Source organism: Furipterus horrens, unplaced genomic scaffold (genome assembly GCF_987537825.1).
Source record: "Furipterus horrens unplaced genomic scaffold, mFurHor1.1.pri manual_scaffold_11, whole genome shotgun sequence".
In the NCBI taxonomy this organism is placed as follows: domain Eukaryota; kingdom Metazoa; phylum Chordata; class Mammalia; order Chiroptera; family Furipteridae; genus Furipterus; species Furipterus horrens.
Window position 1 is genome coordinate 4261267 of NW_028327181.1, and position 24888 is coordinate 4286154.

At 50.4% G+C, this 24888-nt stretch overlaps 1 protein-coding gene across 1 annotated transcript; it reads left to right on the forward strand.

The window, feature by feature from the left end:
- Positions 1–24582, forward strand: CCDC63 (coiled-coil domain containing 63). The gene is made up of 11 exons (XM_090291263.1): positions 1–92; positions 458–621; positions 6849–7038; positions 8488–8607; positions 10634–10815; positions 12021–12202; positions 12923–13143; positions 17047–17121; positions 20870–21062; positions 22263–22466; positions 24411–24582. The coding sequence occupies exons 1-11, from the start codon at positions 84–86 to the stop codon at positions 24554–24556; spliced, it is 1686 nt and encodes a 561-aa protein (XP_090147389.1). The 5' UTR covers positions 1–83; the 3' UTR covers positions 24557–24582.
- The last annotated feature ends 306 nt before the right edge of the window (positions 24583–24888 follow it).

Here is a 24888-nt window from a genome sequence, read left to right on the forward strand (position 1 = left end):
CGCAGACAGAGGAAGGAGCAGTCGCTGAGTTTGACCGCCCTGGGCCCAGTATCTGAGCAGAAGGAAAGCACAGTTCCTTCGACATGCCGATGGTAGGTCCTGACAGCCCCTGCGTGGAGAGAGCTTCCTCTGGGTCAGCCACGGTGCCATCCCGCGTGCACACACCCGCTCGTTTAATCCTAACAACAGATTTATGGGTGCCCATTGTGCAGATGAGAGACTAGAGGCTAGGATGTTCAGTGACTCACCCAAGGTCACACAGACGTCTACCTCTGCAGCATGTAATCATGAGGCCTGACCTCCTCTCTGTCCCGGCCACCTTAGGAGGGAGGTGACAGATAAGCGATGGGCTCTCCCAGGGGTGAGCCCCAGGCAAGCCCTCCTGCTCTCTGTCCTGGAGCTGGAACAGGGGCTTCTCTGGTCACCTAGCTGTTGCTCATGCCCCCGTCTCTCCCAGTCAAGGAAGCACTGGAGGAAAGCCTCCGAAGCGTCCCAGGAACCTTCAGAGAAGGCCAAAGAGCAGCTGGCGGAGCTGCAGAAGCTGCAGCAGCAGTTCCGGAAGATGGCGGAGAGTCGCAAGTCCTTGAACTTCCGCTCCCAGCAGAAGATCCTGAACCAGCAGTAAGTGATGATTGCAGCTTTGCACGAAATGAACTTGGAGAAAAATTTGGCTTTTGTTTCATGGGCCTGGCTTTCTCATCTGGCCTCGGGCCAGGGGCCTGCTTCCAAACCTAATCTGGGGGCCACTTAGCATAGCTTCCGTAGGGAGGGGAGATTTATTCTCAGAGTCCAGGGTGTCTCAGGGACTCCAAGGGGAGCAGGGCACCCGTGTCTCAGGCAAGGACCCTAATGGAAAACCATTTCTGGGTCCTGTTTCTTTCTACATGTGGGTTTTCTCTCTCTGAGTCTCAGCTGTGGCAGGTTGGGGACGGCTGCCTCCAACTCTTGAGCTGCCAAGGGCTACATGGAGAGACTGTTGTGAATCAGCTCCAGTCCCAGAATCCCGAGACAGAGAAGACGATTGGGTCATCTTGGGCCTGGTGTCTGCTCCTGGTACAATCAGCCGTGACCGGAGGCGGGGTTTGGGCACAGGCCACAAAATGACTGTGGGTATCATTCCCATGGTTCTCACACTGGAGGCGGGAATGCCCCGAGAAGGAGAAATCACGAGGCTACGGACACCCCAAAGGATGTGTCCTGCTTGTGCGTCCTTATGGGATCGGCAAGAGAATATTTTAAATTGGGTTACCCTAGAATTATGGTGTGTGTGTAGTGTCTTTGGGCAGTAGGAAGGTGTTCCCCAGGGTTGAATAAGAAAACAGATATTCTTAGATTCTCTCCAATGGAATGTAACTCCTTAGCTCCATCCATAATGTTTGTACAGGCAGAAACTACCCATTGTTAGAAAGAAAATCTTACTGTTAGATGATGCGTGGAGTTCAGAGGATAGGAAAAAGGGGTTCTTTAGATTTTCCATGGACTTGACTCACTCACAGTCATTACTAGTCCATGTGGGATCTTCATGTCAATTAGAAAAAGGCAGGATCCTTGTGGTCAAGATGGCGGCGTAGGTAAACACAGCTCGCCTTCTTGCACAACTGAGAATTACAATCAAAATTACAACTAAACTACAAAACAACCATCATTTAGAATCATCTGAAATTGAGCTGAATGGAAGCCCTACAACTACGGGATTGAAGAACAAACTATATCATGACTGGTAGAAGAGGCAGAAGATGTGGAACCAGGCTGGTCCTATACCCACATGTGGCAGATAAAAATCGGGAGCGATATCTCAGAATTGAAGGGTACCAGCCCCACAACAGCCACCCCCAGCCCAGGGTTCCAGTGCCAGGAAGAGAAGTTGACATTCCTTCTGGCTGTAAAAACCTGCAAAGACTGAGGCCTTGAAAGACAGAAACTGCTGGAGTCCCTGGAAGTTCCTCTTACAGGGCACATGCCCAGACTTACTCAGAGTCACTCACTCTGAGCTCCAGCACAAGGGGCAGCAGATAGAAAGGCACCAGAGACATACGGGGAGAAACTGAATTGTCTGGCATGAGGGTGAGAGCTGGGGAGCAGCTTTCTCCCAGACAGAAGTGCTGGCAGAAACCAATGTTCCTTTTCTGAGCCCTCCCCCCACCCCCCATAGAGCCACAAAGCCAACAGGCTGGCGCCACATCAGAGACTCCACCAACCGGGCTCACACTGTTTGCCCCACCCTGCTGATTCCCTGAGGCCCTGCCCCGCTCACCTTGTAGGCCAGCCCAAGTTGTTGCCAGTGGCTTTTCCGTATGAATGGCTTGTCTCGGCCCATGCTTCACATTCTCCTAAATTCTCTCAAACAAGCAGCACCTGGCTTCAGTGAGCCCCATACCTCTTGCTAAGTTGCCTCAGGCCTAGCACTAGCATCAGCTGGCCTTGGTTTACAGCTTGACCTTGCCTGCACCCTCCAAGCCCAGGACAAGTAGCAGCCATCTGCAGGTCATTTTATAGCTTATGCTGTGCTGCCCTGGAGAGAACAGAGGTGATGGCTGACCTTGGATGTGCCAGGAGCAATCAAGGCTCAACTACAATAGGAGGTGTCCACGGCCCATACAGTGGGCACACCTTGAGTACCCAGCTTGGGAGATAGGGGAGGCTGTGCCACTGGACCCTACAGGACACCTATGACATTAGGCCACTCTGCCAAGCTTGGGAGACATAGCAGCTCTACCTAATACATAGTAACACAGGGAGGCTGCCAAAATAAGGAGACAAAGAAACATGGCCCAAATGAAAGGAAAGAAAAAAACTCCAGAAAAAGAACTAAGCAAAATGGAGACAAGCAGGCTACTAGATGCAGAGCTCAAAACACTGGTTATAAGGATGCTCAGTGAACTTAGGGGAGGAGTGGATGAACCCAGAGAGAACTTCAACAGCATTAAAAAGGACATGGAAACCATTAAAAAGAATCAAGAATGAAAGATACACTAACTGATATGAAGAATAATGTACAGTAGTCCCTCTCTATATCGTGGTTCACTTATCGCAGTTTCACTGTATCGCAGGATTTTAAAAAATATTATATTTAATTATTTATCACAGATTTTTCGCTGTATTGTGGGATTTTGCAGTACTGTACAGTAAATACTAAAATAAACATAAGTTTCCTACTTTGCAGATTTTCACCTATCACGGAGGGGTCTGGAATGTAATACCCATGATAAGTGAGGGATCACAGTACAGGGAATCAACAGTAGAGTGGATGAAGCCAAGAATCAAATCAGGGATTTGGAATATAAGGAAGCAAATATCAACCAATCAGAACAGCAAGAAGGAAAAATAATCCAAAACATGAGGCTAGTATAAGGAGCCTCTGGGACTACTTCAGGCATACCAACATTCACATCATGAGGGTGCCAGAAGGAAGAGAGAGAGAGCAAAAAAATGGAAACGTATTTGAAAAAATAATGAAAGAAAGCTTCCCTACCCTGGTGAAGGAAATAGACATACAAGTCTGGGAAGCACAGAGAGTCCCAAACAAGATGAACTCAAAGAGGTCCACCCCAAGACACATTATAATTAAGATGCCAAAGGTTAAAGACAAAGAGAAAATCTTAAAAGTGGCAAGAGAAAAGCAGTTAGTTACCTAAAAGGGAGCCCCATAAGACTGTCAGCTGATTTCTCAAAAGAAATTTTGCAGGCTAGAGGGGATCGGCAAGAAATATTCAAAGTCATGAAAAGCAAGGACCTACAATCAAAATAACTCTATATAGCAAAACTATAATACAGGATTGAAGGAATTTAGAAGGAGCTTCCCAGACAAGAAAAAACTAAAGGAGCACATCACCACCAAACCAGCATTATATGAAATGTTAAAGGGTCTTCTTCAAGAAGAAGAAAACCAGTGAATATTAAAATAGCAACAAAAACATATCTATCAACAATTGAATCTAAAAAACAGGCAAGCAGAACAGAAACAGAATTATAGATACAGAGAACATTTTGATGGTTGACAGGTGGAAGAGGGGTGGGAACTTGGGCAAAAGAGCTGAAGGGATTAAGAAGTACAAATAGGTAGTTACAGAATAGCCGTGGGGATGTAAAGTACAGCATAGGGAATGGAGTAGCCAAAGAACATACGAGGTCTGTCCAGAAGGTATCCAGCCATGTAATAGGAAAAAGAGACATTTATTGATGGAGATACAAGAAACATTGTACATAGGACAATGACATCTTATCCCCCCTCGGGACCTCACACAGTTCTCCCAGTCGCCATCAGCTGCCCCATCGTATTTTCCTGAATCTCACCAACAGTTCTGAAATCTCTTCCCCTTCAAAAGTGATTTTAGTTTTGGGAAAAACCAGAAGACACAGAGCGCCAAATCTGGGCTGTAGTGGGGCTGAGTCACCTGGGTGATTTGATGTTTTGCCAAAAATCTCTGCACAAGACGTGATGCATGAGCAGGTGCGTTGTCGTGGGGAAGCTGCCAATCAACAGCTGCCCACAGCGGCAGCCTCTGAGTCATCTGAATAGTTTCCATGGAGGAATGATCAAGCTGAACGCAAAATTTGATGGAGATTTGTTACTCTACTTGCTCCGTCTTTTTAATGTGACAGCCACACAGTATGCATGCTTACTCGATAGCATCTACTGCCTCCACTGACTAGTACAGTGAAGTCATCATTGTTCATGCATGAGCATACCAGTCCACTCTCCTTGGCTGCCAGGTTATGTCGATGCTGCACAAACCGTTCTTACATTAGCAATAGCTGGACTCTTTCCAGAATGACCTTGTATATGCATGACCTATGGACAGGGACAACGGGGCGGGGACACTTGAGGGAGTGTGTGGGGGTGCTGGGTGGCGGAGGGCAAAGCAGGAAAATTGGGACAACTATAATAAGATAATCAATAAAATATAATTGTTTTAAAAAAAGAAAAAGTCACCCTTTCTCAAGGCACTTCTTTACCATCTGTTGGAAACATTGTCATCACGTAGGGATTTTGTTAGAATAGGATAAAGTGTCTCTCAGAAAAGTGTAATAAACCAACAAGTCAATGGGATTTTCTTTAAGCAGACAGACTATGCTCCTTTGCGCTGTGTGGTTCACCGCTGCCCATCTGAGCCCGACCCCCCGCTTCACCCCCGGTGCGCATCAGGAAACGCCCCTTGCCTGGCGTGTCTCTGACAGTTTTTCTTGAATCGCTCTTTTGCACCCCACTGTACCTGCTCCCGTCCATAGACCTGGTGTTCTGTGATAGAACTGAAAGGGGGAGGAGTGGAAGAGTGGACCCCTGCGAACAATGCCGGAACTGGGGTGCACTATTTAAGGAAGTTCTTCTCCCCAGAGCTGGCCCTGCACCTGCCGCATCCTGAGAGCGAAGACCTTAAGCTTCTCTGCGCCTCACAGCCCCTCACTGCATCCCAGACCTGCCTGTGAGACAGACAGACAGACCTTCCTTTCGCTTTGACCCGTCCCTCTGAGAGCCTAAATCGGAGCTACTCTGTGCTCCCTCTCTGTCTTTTCTCTTCACCTTTACGAAGACCCCCTGCCAAGAGGGGCTGAAATGGGAGAGAGGTCCCAGCTGCCAGGTGTGGAAGACCAGATGCTGTAGAGCTGGTTGTGCCCTCTGGGGGTCCCTACCCACACGTGGCTATTTACATTTGCAATTAACTAAATAAAATTTAAAAAACCAGTTCCTCAGTTGCGCTAGGTCCATTTCGAGTGCTCAGAGCCACCCGTGCCTGGTGGGTGCTACCAGGCAGAGCAGCTGGAGACCACTTCGGCCCTTCACGGTGTTCTATTGGGTGGGCTGCTTCAGGACTCTGGTCAGCAGAGGACTGCCCTCCGGGAAGTCTGGCCGGCTGCCTGCTTTTGTAAATAAAGCTTTCCTGGAGCACAGCGACGCTTATCTGTTTACGCAGGGCCTTTGGTTACTTTGCTGAGAGTTGCAACAGAGACTGTCTGGCGGGAAAAGCCTAAAATATTTACTCTGGCCCTTTGTAGAAAAGGCTTTGCAGACGCTTACCCTGGAACATTCTTTGCTGCTCTGTCGTGGTGCTTCCAAAACTTTAATGGGCATGTGAGTCACTAGAGGATCTTGTTACAGAGCATCGGAGTCTGACCCAGTAGGTCCTGAGCTGGGACCTGCGTGTCTGCATCTCTCCCGGCTTCCAGAGGATGCGGGGGCAGCTGGCCTGCAGACCGCACTCAGCAGTGGGTGCGGGGTGCCCAGGGGGGGCCGGCAACCCGGCCTCTGTGCTGGTTTCTGTAGCTCAGTTGCCAGGCAGTCTCCTGAGCCTTCTCTCTTCTCTAAATCCTCCTTTGCCCACACCCCCACCTCTGTCTTCTCTAGAGCAGACAGAGGGAGAGGAAGGAGGAGACGCATGTCCTGGCTCCAATTTAACAAATCATTAGCACCCCAGGTAGAGAGACCCGTGGAGGTTAGAGGTTGCTGTGCATCGCTGTGTTGATGCAAAGTTGAAAAATTCTGTCTGATGGGTTTGCCTCTCATTATCAGAGGTAATTGGCTCTAAAGTCTGGAAAGGAAGTCTGCACAATCAGACAGACGCCAGTGAGCTAGGGGCAAAAGAGAATGTGGGGGCTCCCACCATGTCTGGGTAATGGGTTTTGACAGGCACAGCTGCAAATTGTTCCCTAGGGGAAAAATTGTCCCTCAGAGAAAGGCAGCGCTGGGGCAGTGGCATTGGATCGCAGGGATCTGAGTTCTAGACCGGGACCAAGGCTTGCACACAGCCCTCCTCCTGCTTGGGGTGTCCTTTCCCAGTGAAGCAGTCCAGCGCGTCTGATGATGGCGAACTGGAGCATTTGGGGTTGGTCACACACCGCTTCCCTCGCAGCAAGGAAATCAAGACCCTGCAAGAGGAGCAGGAGGAGCTCACCCTGCTTCTGAGTCTCATCAAGTCCTCCAAGAACTTAGATGCGAATGAGAAAAGCTACGTAGAGCTGCGTTTCCTGCTGCAAACCAAAGAGGAGTACGAGGCCTTGATTAAATCAATGAAAACACTGTTGGCTGAGCTGGATGAGAAGGTACGGTCTTCCTCTGAAAGCGTTGGCCAGAACACCGAGCAGAGGGGAGGGCGGGGGACGCACCCATGGTGCCTTGGGCCAGATGTGACCTCCCCCATATTCACCTTCCTAAACATGACTGTGGTCCCTGTCTCCACCACCTTGTGGCCCTGATCTCCCAGCTCTGTTGATCCATTTCTCCACTGTGATCTCCAGTGCCTCCCCACTGCACTTTGAATAAATCCCCCAAATCTTACTGTGTCAGTCAGGAGATGTTTGGTTATGCTGCAGTAACAAACATCCCCCCTCCAACTCAGCGGTTTAAAACCATGAAGGTTTCTCCTTCATTCATGCTCCCTGTCTCTCAGGGATTGGCTAGGGGCTCTTATACCCTCTCATCCTGGGACCAGGCCGACGGGATGGCCACCTTGAACATTGCCAGGTGTTGTGGTAGAAAAAAGGGCTCTGGACAGCCTCCCGCTGACAACTGAATGCTGTAGTGAGAGTAAATAAACTGGCTTTGTAGGCCGTGTTGTACCTACTCCATTCCGTCCTGGTGGCAGGGAGACAGCCATAGACAATAAATAAAGAGTGGGCATGGATGGGAGGCAGTAAAACTTCATTTCCACAAACAGGCAGTGGGCTGGGCGTGGCCGATGGGCTGGAGTTTGCAGACCCCTGATCTAAGAGATAGAGTCAGAGGCCTGCTGTCGATATGCAGAATCACTGGGCGTTCCATCCTGCAAGCAGATCGGTGCTTATTGTACCCTCAACCAAAGAACACGATTCACGTTGTGCTGGTCACATGATTTCCAAAACGGTGACCAACTCCTGGTGAAGTTCCAAACAAGCAAAGAGCATTCTCTTGATTTATACAGTGACTACATTCCTGGATAATTTGGTGTCTTTTAGAAAACAATGAGAAGTACTGTGTGTTTTTATGCAGAAGACAGTTTGGTTCTCGGTACAGAACATCTTAGAGGTGTTTTTTACCTGGATAACCTCCAGAGGGGCACCGGACAGCCACCAAGGACGGGGGACAATTCTTGGATGCCTGGGGCTGTCTCACCTGTTGTGGGATGTGGCACGCTTTCATGCCACTAGTGCTCCATCATTGCGAGAGGCCAGAGACACTCCACAAGGTTACAGAAGGCCTGTTGGGGAAAACGCCTGCTGGAAGTTTCTGCTGGAAACCAGGGCTTTAGGGTGAGATGGCATTTATACCCACAGTGAAATTTACATACACAGGGGAGAGCAACATCTCTAAATTGCCTCGTTTTACCCCAGACCGGCTAAGAGTAGGTTGACTTGAGCAGGCATCTGAGAGAGAAACTAAAATTCCGTTTATGGGAAAGGAAAGGACGTCGCGGTTTTTGTTTTAGCACAATCAAGGGGGCGAGCGGTTGAACTTGTACCCCTGCAGATGTTAACACAGCTGGGTTTTATCTTCCTTTCTTCCCCCCCCCCCAGATTATTCAGATGGAAAAGAAAATTTTAAACCAAAAACAGATCTTCACGAAAATTCAGGAGGCCAATAACCCCCAGAAGCTGCAAAAGCAGATCCACGTGTTAGAAACTCGTCTGAACCTCGTACGTAGAGCGTCCCCTGCAGCTCTGCAGACGGTTCTGCTCCCTTCGCTCAGAGTGAAGGGCGGTGTCGGGGAGCCCCGAGCAGAACAGCTCATTGAATAGGTGACTCAGGAGGTGGGGAGCTAACGGTGCGCCTAGACCAGGCGGCCTGTTAGAATTTACCCTCTGCCCACTGTGTTCCGTCCTTTCTTGTTGGCCCCTTGTCACCCAAGGTGGCTTTCTCCTTGCTCCCGGCACCTTAGCACACGACGTTGTCGCCACGCCGTCTACCCACGCCCTCCCTTCTGGGATGCCTACTCTGAGGTCCCTGCTTCAAAAACTCCTTGTTTTCAAGAAGCAGCTCAAATATTAGCTCTCACCAGGCAGCATCACTCAGACCTCCCTCCCCCGTGCCAGTCTGCACGTGTCTCTATCGGAGCTGGGGCCTTTTGGTTGCCATTGGTGTTTCGGAGAAACGTTAGGCACACACGCGCATAACTTGATAAAAAGAAAGGTGGCGCTTCCGGATCACTTTCAGTCTACCGAGACGTGGACATCCTACAGGATTCACGTGCAAACTGGTTTAAACCAAAATAGGTAACATATTGGTCATAGAAGTGAAAAACTCAGGGGAGAAGCGGTACCTTCAGGCATAGGTGGATCTAGGTGCTCTAAACCTGTCTTTAGGACACTTTATCTGTCCACCTCTCCTTTGGGTGGACTTCATCCTTAGGCGACTCCCAATGTGATTAAACAGCAGCAGAAAGGGAGCGCCTTTGCCTTGAGAGTTCAATCGCAAGCCCCGGGGTTCCCACTGGGCCAGCTTGGGTCACATGCCCATTCCTGAACTGATGGCTGTGCTCCAAAGAATGAAATGGTGGAAGGGAGTCATGTGACTACCCTCGACTGCCCTCCCCGCTCCAAGTTGGGGAGGGCAGCCCTGTTGAACTATACGGCCTGAGAGTCAGGAGGAAGTGGTACCCCTAAAACGCAAAAAGAAAGGGAGAAGGCATGCTGGGCAAGTACAAACAACATGTTCCAGTCTGGCTGGTGAAATCGCGGCTCCCAGGACAAGAGTCAGAAGGGAGAGAAAGTGAATGGGTTTGGAGGGAAGCCTGTCACTAACTCGCTACACAAAGCTCTGAGCTTTGCTAATGCTCTGACCACCAAGCTTTAACCAGGAGTGGCTGAAGCAAATTCGATCTGATCTCTGTCTGCCTCCCCCCTAGCCTGGAAGCTGCCTGAGGGCAGGGCAGTGTCTCTTTACCATCCCTGCACCCTGATCTGCAGCCCTGCCTCAGAATGCCTAGGATGCACGTTAAAATGCAGGGTCCCTCTGCAGTCACTAAATCAGCACCTCCCAGGCTTGCACACAGCCATTTGCACTATTATTAACAACCCCGGCGGGGCTAAAGTTCCCCTTGGTTAAGAATCACGACTGCCTAGCACGCTGTGAGGCTCCGAATAGGTGCTCAGCAAACTGTGGATTGAATGAATGGATGCACACACACATGGTGTAATGAGGACTCGTCTGTAGAGGTGAGCGTTTTTGTTAGAGGTCGGTTCCGGTTTTGTTTCTTCCTGAGCCGGTTCCGTGGTGCCCTGCAGCTTTTCCCTCCGCAAAGCACAGGACAGCCCCGCCGCAGACAGTCATCCAGCCCGCGATGCCCCAGAGCCGAGCTGGAGAAGCCCTGCATGGGAACAGCCCCATCCCAACGTGCCTTACGTCATCTGCTTGTTTAGGGGTTCAGGTCAGGGGTCCTGTGGGACGTCCCACTTTCTGCACTTGGCTGACTGTTCCTCATGGTGTCATTTAGCTTGTTCCCCCTTCCCTGTCATGACTGAAAACTAAAAGTTAGGTGTAAAAGTATGTGAGAAATTTGAAGTCCAGAAAAAGTAACTCGCCAAAGGCCACCGAGCCAGTTGGTGGTCAACTGAAGCCGCTCACCCAGGGCTCCAACCCGCTGTTCCGTGGGCCTGCCGTGGGGGGTGGGGTGAAGGCCTTCCACCCCTCTGGCCGGAAGCTTAGCTCCTGCCCTCCCCATAGGTCACCGTGCGGTTTGACAAGATGCTGACCGCCAACGCTGAGCTCCGGAAGGAGATTGAGGACCTGCGGTACGAGAAGGCTGCTTATGACAACGTCTACCAGCAGCTCCATCGGTGCCTGTCAATGCAGAAGAAAACCATGAATGTGGCCATCGAGCAGTCCGCTCAGGCCTACAAGCAGAGGTGGGCCCGGACGCCCTTAGCCCCCTGCCGAGCATCTAGCTTCCTTCTCGGGCCACCACTGCCCCCTGTGCTTATGTGTCCAGGGACCTTAAATCATCACCGTAACCCCAAGCACTGAAAGTGGGCCAAGCGTGATGCCAGGTACTTCGGTTCGGCCGTCACAGGTGCCACAGGAGTAGAGCCCCGCTGTGCAGACCAGGAAGTGAGGGCTTAGAGATGCCAAAGTACCTGAGGTCCAGGTAGATGGCGGATGTCGTGGAGCTGAGATTCAAGTCTCTGTGCTGTAGTGTCCCCTCCAGGCACCCCTGCCTCTAGTCCCAGGGTTGCTCTCAGTCTGCGCTAGCTCCTGGTTTTACACTCATCGGGGCAAAAGGCGTGTAACTTGGCTGTGAAGAGCACGTGTTTTGGAGTCAGCGAGGTCTGGGTTTAAACTCTGACCCCATCGCTGCTACATTGTTGTAGGGCCTCTGGGTGGTTGTGGTGAGGGTCAGATAACATTTGTGTGTTAGGGAGTGGCTGCAGCGCAGAAATGGGCAGGTGATGCCGCTGCTGCTGCTGCTGCTGGTGATGTGATGGTGGGGATGATGACGGTGGGGATGTGTGTGGGGTGATGGTGATGGTGGTGGTGGGGATGATGATGATGGTGAGGATGTGTGTGGGGCTGATGGTGGTGGTGATGGTGGTGAGAATGTGTGTGGTGATGATGGTGGTGATGGTGATGGTGGGGATGATGATGGTGGGGATGTGTGTGGTGATGACGATGGTGGTGCTGATGATGGTGATGGTGATGGTGGGGTTGTGTGTGGTGGTGATGGTGATGGTGGTGGTGGTGATGATGATGGTGGGGATGTGTGTGGTGATGATGGTGGTGATAATTATGATGGTGATGATGGTGGTGGTGATGATGATGGTGATGATGGTGGGGATGTGTGTGGTGATGGTGATAATGCTGCTGCTGATGGTGGGGATGTGTATGGTGATGATGATGGTGGGGATGATGGTGGTGGTGATAGTGACAGAAAAATAATTTCCTGGAGGTGGTCTAGAGCTGGTAGCTCCTGTCATTCAGGTAAAGATGGTTGTTCCTCCCCCCTCTGATTAAAAGAAGTGATGATCATCTGCAGAAAGTCCCCCTGGGCGGGCAGGGAGAGGGGAGCAGAAGGGAAGGTCCCGGGACACTCAGGCCCCGTGCCCCCCTCACCCAGACTGGAAGCCGCGGCTCGGATGGCGGCCATGCAGGAGCGCCAGCAGAAGGACATCTCTCAGCACAACCTGGAGATCCAAGAGCTGGAGCGTATCTATGCCCATGAGACCAAGCTCAAGTCCTTCCTGCTCATCAAGCTGAATGACCGCATGGAGTTCGAGGAGGAGGCCAAAAAGGAAGAAGGTACACCCTCCTGAGGGCAGAGGGGACCAGATCTTAAAGCATGCTGGGAAGCTTTTGCTTCATCCCAAGGACAATGGAGAACCACGTATGTAAAGGGGTCGTGTGGCCAGATGTGCCTAGAAAGATCTAGAAAGATTCTTCTAATTGCCACATGGGGGCCAAATCAGAAAGGTATGACTGAGTTTCAGGATAGTTGGCTATTACAGGTAGACAGGCTGCAGAGAACTAGGTTTGGAGAACTTTCTTGGTTCTAATTCCATGAATTTGCCAAGTTCTGAGCCTGCTTCAGGCCCTTTGTCCCCAGGGCCTCCTTGAATTTCACCCTACTCAAATGCTACATCCTTTGAGAGGACTTCCCTGCCCCATCACAGCTGCCCCATCACAGCACCGGATAGGTCTCCTCCATTGCACATGGTAGTCATTGGATTTCTTTTGCTGTCTACTTAGGATCTCTTTTTCTTTCTCTTTTTGTCTGACCCCTCTACCAAAGCTCTGTGGGGCAAAGATTTTTGTATCCACAGAGCTCAGCTCAGTGTCCGGCACATAGTAGGTCTTCAGTTATTTGTGAAGCAACCAAGGCGTGAAGCTCCTGCCCCACCTCCTGGGAAAGTCTAGCCTCTCCCCAAGGCACGGCAGTAATAACACAGAGAACGTCTCTGCTGGGCGCCGCACCGAGCACCTGCCTTTTTGGACTTACTGTTGCTCGTTTTCCCTTTCTAGCTCTCAAGGTCAAGAAGCACAGGAAGAAGAGCAAGGCTGAGAGCTTTGAGAGCTATGAGGTGGCCCACCTCCGGCTGCTGAAGCTGGCTGAGAGCGGCAACCTGAATCAGCTCATTGAGGACTTCCTGGCCAAGGAAGAGAAGAACTTCGCTCGGTTCATGTACATCACGGAGCTTAACAACGACATGGAAAGGATGCACAAGAAAATTGAGAAAATCCAGGTCAGGGTGGCTCTTCCTTCCTGGCCCGAGGCCCTGCTCCTGCAGCCTTCCCCCAAGGGGGCTCCTCGGACCACTCCCCCAGACGCTCTGCAGCAGAAAGGCCTCAAGGCCGAATCAGTTTGAAGCACTACATTTCCCGTGCTCCCCTTATGTTTTAACCTTTCTGAAATTGGTATTTGTCTTTCAGTTGATATACACACTTAACATGGCCATGTCCCCGCACACCAAGTGACATTTATAATCCAGGGTTCAGTAAACTCTAGCTGTGGCCAAATATGGCCTGCATCCTGTTTTGGTACAGCCCATGAACTAAGAATGGTTTTTACATTTTTAAGGGGGTATAAGAAACAAATAAATAAAAGAGGAATATGTGAGACAGACCCTATGTGGCCTGTGAAACCTAAAACACCTGCTATCTGGCCCTTTGCCTTAAAAGCTTGCAGACCTCTGTTAAGCAGCAGCTTCGCAGAATTGAGATGAGATGGTCAATTCATCTCAGAGAGACTTGATGTACAGGAACATAGAAATGCTCTGACAAGTCCTGTGGCAAAGAATCCTGTTTGCCTTTGCTGAACCCGTCATTTCTCAAACTTAATTGGCTCCCTGGGCTACCTACTCCCCGGAGTCTGCAAAGAGTACAGTCTAAACTCAGTGTGACACTCCAGACTCTTCAAAATTTGGCTTCAACCTGCCCCTGCAGGCTCAGCTCCCATTGTGACCCCCCTTGGCAGCCTTGGCAGCTGCCAGTCCCAGAGGGCCCGTGCATTTCCCTCCTCTGAGGCTTTCCTTGTAGTGCTTCCTCCTCCTCACTCCCCTGCTTTTCTTCTGGTGAGATGCCACTCATTGCTCATTAGTCCTGACCCTGCACAAACGTCACCTCCTCTGGGAATTCATTGTTAGTCCTCTGAGGTCCCGGTGCTCCGTTTATATGACAAGAAGAGCCACTTCCTTCTGTAATGTCACTGTTTCCTGAATGTTGGGCTCGTATGCTGGCTACGGGCACGTAGCTAGTAACTAGAATATATAAGGGAAACTTCTAATTTACTAGGGATGAATTAATTTTAACGAGGATGAGGAAAAATATAGCTGGAGAGCAAACTTGTGACTTGGATATTATTAGTGTGATAAGGAATAATAGTAAAGAAATAATGATCAATATAATAAACAAAAATTGGTTGACTTAAAGAGTATTCATAGGTGGCAATAGATCGGTGGATAATAATAGTACAGGTGGCACGCAGGAAAGGAAGAAATGGAGGCGGCTGTGTCGGTTAGGGCTGTCACAGGAAACGGATGGCATACCCTCAATGAGCAAAGGGAGGTGAGTTTTTAAGAGGCGCTAATTACAAAGGTCTAAGGAAATTAAAAAGGGAGAGTGCAGGACCAGCCAGAAGAGAGGGCTCCAGGCCTGGGGAGGAGAGGGAGCAGTTTCTGGCATCAGGAGAGGGGTGTGTGGAGAAAGCTGTCTGTGTGTCCTTCCTGGAAGGATGTGACCAAACTAGTGACCTGCCAAGGAGTGGGCAGGTAGCCCCCAACCTCACTCTCCTACCCTGTAATCCCCAGCTGGTGTCTCTTATTGAATGGGCCTAACTCAAGTGGGGGGCCAGGAAGCCCCTGGCCTGGGGCAGAGGGTGAGGTGGGGAAGGAAGGTGGGTAGATCTTGGGACAGATGGAGGACGTTCAGCTCACAGTGTAACTCTCCCGCATCCCTGGTGCCCAGGAAGGCCCTGCACACCCTGGCAGGCACCAGGAAATGGTTTCCAAACAGTAAATGACCTTGACCTTCCCGTTCCCCTTGAGGGTATGCTCCTTTCCGCCTTTTGCTGCACAGACTATCTCTGGCATCGGCACGAACACGTGATGAAAGATGGACAAATTCTCGCCCTTTCTGGGCCTCGGGCTCCTTCTCTGTAGAGCGCCTACTTGAACGAGAGCAGTCATTTCCAAACTTTTCTAAAAATATCTAGAGAACATTTTTGTTTAAACCCAGGTTATGCGGAAACACCAGTTTATAAAACAGATAAGATGGAGCAGCCCCAGATGAAGGGGGGGCCTGGCGTTTACTGAACCCTGGGTTATAAATGTCACTTGGTGCGAGGGGACATGACCGCATTAAGTGTGTATATCAACTGAGAGGAGTCTGGAAGGGGTGTCTGAGACCTTACCTTTTTGCCTTCCTGTGGCACCTCTGCTCAGTCTAGGGTTAAGTTAAAAAAAAAAAAAAAAAGTTAAAAGCAATTAGGATGCTAACGTCTGACTTTACTGCGGCCTGGAGGGCTGTGATTGGAGGCCCTAAGCTGGACGGACTCAGCGTGCCTTCTTTCACTTGTTCTTCCCCATCCCGCAAAATTTAAATTTATTAGTTGCCAGCATTTAAAAATTAAGATATTCCACCTGAAGGTCTGATTTCTCTTGGGAGAACAGAGTCGAAGACTCCGGCCACTTTGCCATGGGAAGCGGAGCGTCCCGACCCCTATACACCCCACCTCCACGCCCACGCCCGCCTCACGCGCCCAGACCGGCCCCGTTTGTTTAGGACCTCTCGTTTCGGTGCGTCGCCGCTGCCATCTCGTGGCCACCTTTAGTATTGCAGGGACGCTCTTTGCAAACATCTGAAGGAATGATGGAAGGGTGGTCTGGGGTTGGCAGGACCCTGAATTCTCAATTTTCCAGGAAGGAGCACCTTACTCATCCCAGTGGAATTACAGAGTCAAGCCATAGAGAGGGACTTGAGGACTCCAGTTAGAAATTAACCTGTCCAGGTAGTGGTTCCCGAACAGAATGGACCTAGATCTTTCCCATTCACCATGATCTATTTTCTGTCTTAGCGCCACAGCCTGTCTCTCGCATTAGGATGGATGTCAACTTTTTTCCCAGAAGTCCATCCTAGATACCTCCCAACACCTCCTATGCTCTTTCTGATGGCTCTGGGGGTCCTGGAGGCTCTGGAGTAAGAATCACAAGATCCTTCTTAAAAACGCATTTCCCCAGGCCCTATCCCCTCCCTAGAAACCTAGATTCTCTGAGAATGGGCCGGGAATATGCATTTAACCATATTCTTATTTGAGACCCTTTCCCTTCATGATATGAATGTACCATCATTGACTTACCCCCCCCCCCCCCCATCAGTAGACATTAAGGATGTCCCTGATGGGGGCCATTATACACAGTAACACAGTGGGCAGCCTTGAGCGACCTCCTTTGCCCACTTGTCCTATTATTTCTATGGGACAGATTCCTAGGGATGGACGTGATCAGCCATGGGCGCACACCTTTTACAACTGGACACGTTGGTCTAGCTCAGGAGTTCTCAGGTCGGGCCCCTGAACCGGCAGCAGCAGCAGCAGCAGCAATGGCGGCATCTCCTGGGAACTTTTTAGGAATGCACCCTCTTGGGCCCCATGCAGACCTACGAGATCGGAACCTCTGGGAGCGGGATCCGGCACCCTGTGATTTTACAAGCTTCCAGCTGATTCTGGTTTATGCTAGAGCTTGAGAACCCTGCTCTGGAGCCACCTGTCCGTTACAGTAGCCCACATGGGGTGATTTAAGTTTAAATTAAATTTGAAAATTAGTTCCTCCGGGGCACTAGCCACATTTCAAGTTCTCAGTACCCATAGGCAGCTAGTGGCTTCGGTCCTGGATGGTGCAGGCAGCGTTGCTACCACTGCAGACAATTCTATTGGCCGCACTGTTCTAGACCTTTATCCAGAAAAAAAGGAGCCATCCACTCTCCTGTGCCCTCACTGTTCTTTGCATTAGGAGCCTCCAGGGGCATAAGAGGGGGTCAGGGGTTCTGTGCTCCTTGGGCTGAATCATTTAAGTCCTCATAAGCTCCTTGAGGCACAGGCTCATTTTCAAGGGTGGCACCCACTTCTCATGGTCTGGTTTTCTCCCGAGCAGAATGAGATCGTCCTCTTGCAGTCCCAGCAGAAAATGTCCCAGGATGACAACCACTCTGTTCTGAGACAGCTGGAGGTAAGACCAGGACGGGGAGGGACGCAGGAGTTTCTGTTGTTTGTCTGCCTGCCTGTCTGTCTGTCAGGCATCCTGTCCGTTGGTTCTCAGGAGGAGTAAGACACTTGCCCTGTGACTCTCTACTGCCTGAGTCATAACTTGACAGGTCCTGACCCTTTGTCGCAGGTGGCCTTTGCTGTGGTATTGCTGCAGAATTTTGTCCCTTAGGCCTTTTTGTCCATTTTAAAGACTTCAGGGAATTTAGCCCAGGTCCATGCACCTATAATTCACCCCAGGCTGGCAAATTGCAGACAGATCTCTGCCTCAGTCTTTTCTTCCTCCTCCCCCCTTGCCCTGGCTGTAGCCTATTCTCAATTAATAATAGTTATTACAGCCCTGGCTGGTGTGGCTCAGTGAACTGAGCACCAACCTATGAACCAAAGGGTCACCAGTTCGATTCTCTGTCAGTGCACATGCCTGGGTTGCAGACTGGCAGATGTTTGTTTCCTTCTCTTTCTCCCTCCCTTCACCACTCTCTAAAAATAGGTAAATAAAATATTTTTAAAAATAACAGTTTTTATAAACCGTTCTTGAGCAATCACTACATACCAGTAGCACTGGGCTAAGCGCTTTGCTGGCACGATCTCACTTAATCCTCACAACAGCCCTAGAGGTACGTGCTATGATGTCTCCGTTTCACAGTGAAGAAACCGAGGTTCAGGGAGGCAAAGTCAGTAGGTCAATGTCATGGAGCTGGGATACTGTATGAGGTTTGCATGGTATTTAGCTGCTAATAGCAGCAACTCAAAATAACTGTGGCCTGATCAAGATAGAAGTTTAGCCCTGGCAGGTGTGGCTCAGTGGGTTGAAAGGTCACCAGTTTGATTCCCCTTCAGGGCACATGCCTGGGTTGTGAGCCAGGTCCTCAGCTGGGGGTGCCAGAGCAACTGATAGATGTATTTCTTGCACACTGACGCTTCTCTCCCTTTCTTTCTTCCTCTCTTCTCCTCTCTCTAAAAACAAGTAAATGAAATCTTGAAAAAAAAAAGGATAGTTTATTTACTTTGTTAAGAAATAAGTCAGAAGATAGGCACTTCAGGGCTGCTCGCAACGTCATCAGTGACCCAGGCTCCCCTTTTCTGTTTTGCTGTCCTTACTGTGTGGCGTACATTCCCAAGGATGCTTCATAGTTGTAGTGTGGCTGCTGATGGTCCAGCCATAACATATACATTCCAGACAGGAAGAAAGTGGGGAAAGCAGGGGAAAAAAAAAAAAGGGGCCTTGCTGGAGAGTCGGCCAGCTGGAAAGTTCCTTTCCTGAAGTCCCAGCCGGCGACTTCTGTGTTTACACTGCACTGGCCATCCCTATTGCCAGGAGAGCTGGAAATAGAACTTGTAGCTGGGCACATTGCCACCCTAAGTACAATCAGGATTTTGTTATCCAGGTATAAAGGGAGAATGGACAGTACACACCTGCCAAAGATGTGAACTCAGAGAGTTGACTGCAAAGCCCCGTTTTAATCCACTGGTTTCTGGCCCAGGAACTGTGTCGCTGGGTCACTTCCTGTCCCTTCTCCGGGGTGTATTTCTGTTGTTCGCGCGCACGTGGTAGACAGCCATGGCCGTGCCATTCTCCGGTTGGCCACCGCGGGGCAGCAAAGCACATGCTGCCCATTGAGCGGCTGCAGCTCAGAGGCCACCCCCAGGAGTCCACGTATGAGGACTTGGATTTCCAGGCAGGGCCTAAGTTCCAGGCGACCCTCCCCGAGCTAGGCACAGGCCTGTGGTCCCACGTCCTCGGCTTAGGGTCACCCAGCCCCCAGGTTAGGGCTAGTGCTGCTCTGCATCTCGGGATTTTGAAGCCCTAAGCGGGGCAGCTCACACCAAGCATTTCTCCCACCGTCAGCTCTTCCTTTGGGGCTAACGGGACTCTTGGAGGTCTTCTCAAATGCAAACATGCTGTGCAGGAGAATTTCTCTTACTAAGCGTAGGCTCACTAGATGCTTTCTTTGCTCCTGCTGAAGATCACTTTCATCAGCTCTGTTCTTGGACCCTTTCCACACACCTTCCATTTCATCATCTGCGGCCCCTCCTGGGGAAGGGATGGGACCAGTTTCTCAACGGGAGGGTTTTGCATAGAAATTAAGCAACCAGGCCCTGGGAACAAATGCTTGTATATGACTCCCAGAAAAGTCACTTCCTCGCTGTGTGACTCTGAGAAAGTGATTCAGCCTCTCTGAGCTGCAGTTTCCTCACCTGTAAAATGGGGATAATAATGGTTCTCACTTCATAGGACTGTTATGTTCGCCTTGTCCCAGTAAAGAGTGGAGCCCAAGGTCAGGGAGTTAAACAACTTGACACAGGGGAGCTAAAACAAGCTCACTTTTCTCTGACCTCAACATTCCTCATCTGAAAACTGGGGTGGTTGTGAGGATGAGCTGAGCTCATGCATGTAAAATGCCTGGAACATTTTAGGTATTGGACACGTGTTATCATCATCACATCAATTTTTAAAAACTTTAATCATGTGAACTTCTGATGCACGTTTAGAACAGGAGAGCAGCTCTTGCTGTCCTATGAGGAAAATGCAGCTGGGACAGGAAGCTCCCTGGTGTAATGGTTGAGAGACGGTTGGAATCCTGGCTGTTTGCCTCAGAGCCTCGGTTTCTTCACCTGGAAAATGAATCTGTGGATAGGGCTGACCCCTTGGAATCAGTATCTGAGACAGACCTCTGGTGCATGGGGCCCATCCTAGCAGGCCCAGTTCACCTCTGCGAGTGCAGAGCTCAGAAGGAGACGCAGGAAGCATTGGGGCACTCGCCCTGGAACGGGTTCTCAGCCAGGCTGCAAGTCAGGGCACCAGGGGGGCTTTAACATTCCCGACGCCCAGGCTGCTCTCCAGACCAGTGACCCTGACTCTCTGAGACTGAGGTCTGGGCAGCAACCACTCCTAGGTGATATTAACTGGAAGGCAAGGTTGCAATCGAACGGACTGGCAGAGGTTCTTAAACTTTGTTGTGCGTTAGAGTCAGCTGGAGGTTCATTAAAACACAGATCGCTGAGCTCACCCCCAGGGCCTCTGGTTTAGTCTGTCTGGACCGCAGCCCACAACCTGCATTTCTGACAAGTTCCCCATTCCAGCTGACGCTGCTGGTCCTGGGATACCCCTTGGAGACCCACTGGGCTACAGCAGTGTGTTTTAAGCTGTGAGGGCTGAAACTGGTTTGTTGGTTTGCAACCAGCATTTACAAACAATGAGACAGAATAGAACAGAACAGAATAGAAAATATTAGGACATACAATAGGAATACTGATTTGTGGAACTTTATTTTCATTTGATTGGATAATATATAAAAACACCTATGTCTGCGTGTATGTATATATGTAGTTAGGTAGGTATTAGGCTGCAAATGTAAAATGTACTTTTTCCTGTGGGCGACAATTTTTTAAAAAATGAGTTAGCAGCTTTTAATAAAAAAAAACCCCCACAAAAAACGAATCCAGACAATACTTACCCTTATTCCCTACAGTGCATACTGGTATTTTTTTCTTCATTTCATTTCTGTTCTATTTAATTCTTTTTTTTTTTTAATGCTGATTGAGGCTCATTAAATTGATCTCACACCCCCTTTGAGGTTCGGAAACCTGCAGTTTGGAGACCCTGGCCCCAAAGGATCTTGAACCTCACCCTGTTGCAAGTCTTTGGGGTAGGCTGACCCCAGGGGTGGCAGCCTGGCTGATCTGGGGTGGGAATTGGGGTCTGCCACCAGGAGAAACTGAAGACCACCACAGAGGAGGCGGATTCATATGAGAACAGCTACAAGGAGATCAACAAGACCTTGGAGCATCTCAAGAACTCGGTGGAGAATCTGTTTAAGAAAATAAATTGTGATGCCACCAAGATCCTGGTGCAGTTAGGGGAGACGGGGAAAATCACCGACACCAACCTTTGTCAGTACTTTGGTGAGTCAGGCTGGGGCCTGTTGAACTCTTAGGAACCATTTCCAGAACTTTCTGTAACCAGGCATAAGGACTTCTTCTTCTTCTTCTTTTTTTTTTTTGTGGTAGTGAGTCTGGTGGTGAAGCATGTGGGCAATAATGCCAGCCTGCCTGGGTTCAAATCCTGGTTCTACTCTTACAAGCTGTGTGACGTTGGGCAACTTTCTGAACCTCTCTGTGCTTTAGTTTAGTTCAGTTTAGTCTTTTTATTTTTTTCATAAAAATAAGAAGAAAAGAAATAAGAGGTAAACCCAATGCCTACCTTACTTGTAAGGTTATTGGTTCTTAGAGAAAAGCTATATGATCATTACAGTACAAGCATTAGGCAAAATTCAACATTCATTCATGTTAAAAATTCTTACCAAAAACACCTACAAGTAACCTCATACTTAATAGTGAAAAACTAAATGTTTTTCTTCTAAGATCAGGAATAAGAAAAGGATGTTTACTCTCTCATCACTCCTGTTCGGTATTGTACTGGTTGTCCTAACCAACGCAACAAGACAAGAAAAAGAAATGAGAAGCTTACAGATTGGAAAGGAGGATGTACAAGCGCTCAGAGCAGCACCTGGCATGTAGCCAAGGCCTGGCCTGTAGCCAGTGCCTATTAACTAGAACACACGTGTCTAGTCACAGGCCTTGAGCTCAGAACAGAGAGGGAGGGGTGCACCCACACAGATCACGATGATTTGGAACGAATGGCTTCCACTCCTCTTAAAATAAAACTAGAGTTTCTTAAGAACAGAGTTTGAGTTGGGGAGTTTCCCAAGAGAGCCCCCACCCTCGCCAGTTTCATGAGTCACTAGAAGGGCTCACAGGCTGTACACCCGGTGTTCCTCCACTTTCTAAGGAGCCTTTTTAGACATTGGTTTCCAACTGCCCCATCCTCATAAGCATTTAATGCTGTGATGCACTGGATAACTGTTCATGTCCTGTGCGTGTATCTGTGCGCTACACCTTACAGAGCCAGTTTGTTTCCTGCCTCTCGAGAACCAAATTTTACCCTTTTGAGGTGGTACTGCCCTCTCAAGAATGCATGGTGTAACCCAAGAGAAAGCCGCTTCTTGTTCCTTCCCTTCCCCTGCAGCGGGAAGGGGGTGCCACCCTGAGACCCCCTGCAGCCAGGCCTCCGGGCAGTTATCTTAATTGCCTTGGTTTTTCCAGCCATTATCGAGAAGAAGACCAACGACTTGCTGCTGTCAGAGTCCTACAGGAGGATCCTGGAGATGGAAGGGGCCGAGGCCGAGAACCAGCCACCCTTCCTCAACCCTTTCTGGGGCGGCTCTGCCCTCCTGAGGAATGCAGAACCCGTCAAGGTCATTGCCCCCGTGCTCAGGGCCGACCCCTTCAGTGACAAGTTGGATGAAGGTGCGTCCTCTTTGTCCCCAGATCTTCCCCAGTCGCTGGGTTAAGGGTCCTAGGAAGCCTTTGCTCATGAGGGTCTGTAGTGTTGAGCCTCAGTTTCCCCTTTCTGATGAGCCCTCTGGGTCCATCACTTTGCTGGGGACCATCTTGGCTGTGGCCACATGACCTGGTTCTCTAGGGGCGCTTCTCGCTATGGCCCAATGGCCTGGCCACAGATCCTAAAGTTTAGTTATCCTGGGTAGCTTTTAAATTCACAGCTACTTTGTGACCATTTAAAACGAACCTTAAAATGTCCCCAAATTTCCAAATTGGCAAGTCATGGGCTCACAAGATTCCTGATCTCATCTCTCCCCCTCCCCCTCTGCTCTTGAGTCTCACTCCACCCAGGACCTCCCTTGGACCGTCCCATTCGTGTTCCCCAACCCCGTGGTTGAAGCAGCTGTGACTTGGTTCATGACAGAAGCCTTAACGGTGGCCCTTCCAGCATTGGCCAAGCAATCTTCCTTCCTTTCAGAGGCAGAAGCTCATGTCACTCCCCGTCACAGAGGGGGGACCAGCCCTTATCTCTGAAGCTGGGGATAAAATCATCGGCCCCACCTGGTTGTTGGAGGGCAGTTTGTCAGCATGTACGGGAATCCTGAGAGATGGGCACACCCATTAAGCCTGTGATCAGGGAATTGGTCCTTCAGGAAAAACTTATTCGGGGGTCTGAGATGAAGGTAGGAGGATGTTCACTGCAGCCCCAGACTGGAAATGACTGGAACGCCCATCCATTGGAGATTGGTTAAATACGTTACAATTCTCCCATGCGTAGAATGGAATACTATGCAGCCACTAAAAAGAAGGCAATGGTATAGAATATAATATATATGGTACATATGTTCAGTGGTTCTCAACCAGGGGTGATTTACTCCTCAGGGGGAAACTTGGCCAAGGATGCTGCTATCGTCCTACAATGCACAGGGCAGGCCTCCGTAACCCTGACATATAATAGGGACAGAAATATATGTGGTGACAGAGAGAAAGAGAGAGATGAGGAGAAGAGGTGGAGGAAGAGGACGGAGGGAGAGAAGTGGGGGGGCGGAAGGTGTTGCGAGTATGCGCATGGGGACAAAGGCGGTGGACAGGCTCACTTGCGTGTCTACTTCTGGGTGGCAGTTTGCAGAGAACTTCGCATTTCTGAGTTAAACAGTTCTGTGTTTTTCGCTTTTTCTTTTACAATGACCTTGTGTCGCTTGAGGAATCGATTGTGAAAGAGCCGCCCCTCTCCTCTGAGCGGCATTTCAGTGTGCGGGCAGGTGTGCCCGGGACGTAGGGGGAGGGCAGCCAACACGCACGTGCCCAGCGCACACGCCTTGCGTTCGCTGCAGCCTGGGCAGGAGTGAGAGCCGGGGCTGACGGCAGCCACCTGGGGACAGCTCCCCTTGGCCCTTTGCGTTCCCGAAAGAGGAGGTCGGCGGGGCGTGGGTCACAAGGTCAGGAACTCACGGAAGACGTCTCCTCCTCTGGTCAAGGGAACATCGATAAGCATTGGGTTCGCGTCGCTTGCTAGCCTCTGTGGCTCATACGTGTGGATTAGAAGAGGCACCCCGTTGGGGAACAATCGTTAGGAAAAGGTGCCCCGTCTGGGTCGGCACTCACGTGGGGGCTGGGTTCCGGCCCCTCCGTTCTGTGCAGCTTCCAGCCTGGGCAGCTGCACATGGTAGCCCTGTCTCCTTGGGCTTAAACCGAACTCCCCTGGGAGGCAGAAGGTTATTGTCCGGGCACCTCTGAGCATATCCTGTTCCTCCCTGAATCCCGAGAATGGGCATACGCCAACCCCCAGCATCGTGGAGGAACCCCAAAGCAGGTTTGGACATCCTTGCCTTGGGCACCCACGAGAGGGCCCGAGAGGCGCCATCCCTGGGAAGGACGTGTGCCGGCTCTGACTTCCCGTTTCTGGCTCAGTGGACCAGCCCCTGGACCACAGCAGCCTCCGGCAGATGGTGCTCAGCAACTACGCCACCAGGGAGCTGCAGAGCAGGGCCTTAACGCTGGACAGCATCGCCGAAAGGGGGGATGACATCAGGTCCAGGAAGAGGGTCATGGTCTGACGTGGCCGGGGCCGCCTTTGCGCCATGACCAGAGGGAATAAATGTTCTGTTCTGTAAGCCCAGTGCCTCTTCACGCTCACTACCAGGAGACGAGGGCACTGGGAGGCGGCCCGGAACTGGGCAGAGGGGCGGGTGGGGGTGCGTCCCAAGGCCGGCCCAGGATGCAGGAGTATGTGAGGTCACCACGGCCCCTGAGAGTCTGAGGTAGTGAGCTGCACAGGTCACCCCTCGCCTCGCCCCACAAGGTGAAGCGTTGAGGTCCGTGGGAGCCAAATTATTGAACTTCATGCCCCAGGATCATAAGGGGCGCAGCAGCCACTCATGGGCAGAAA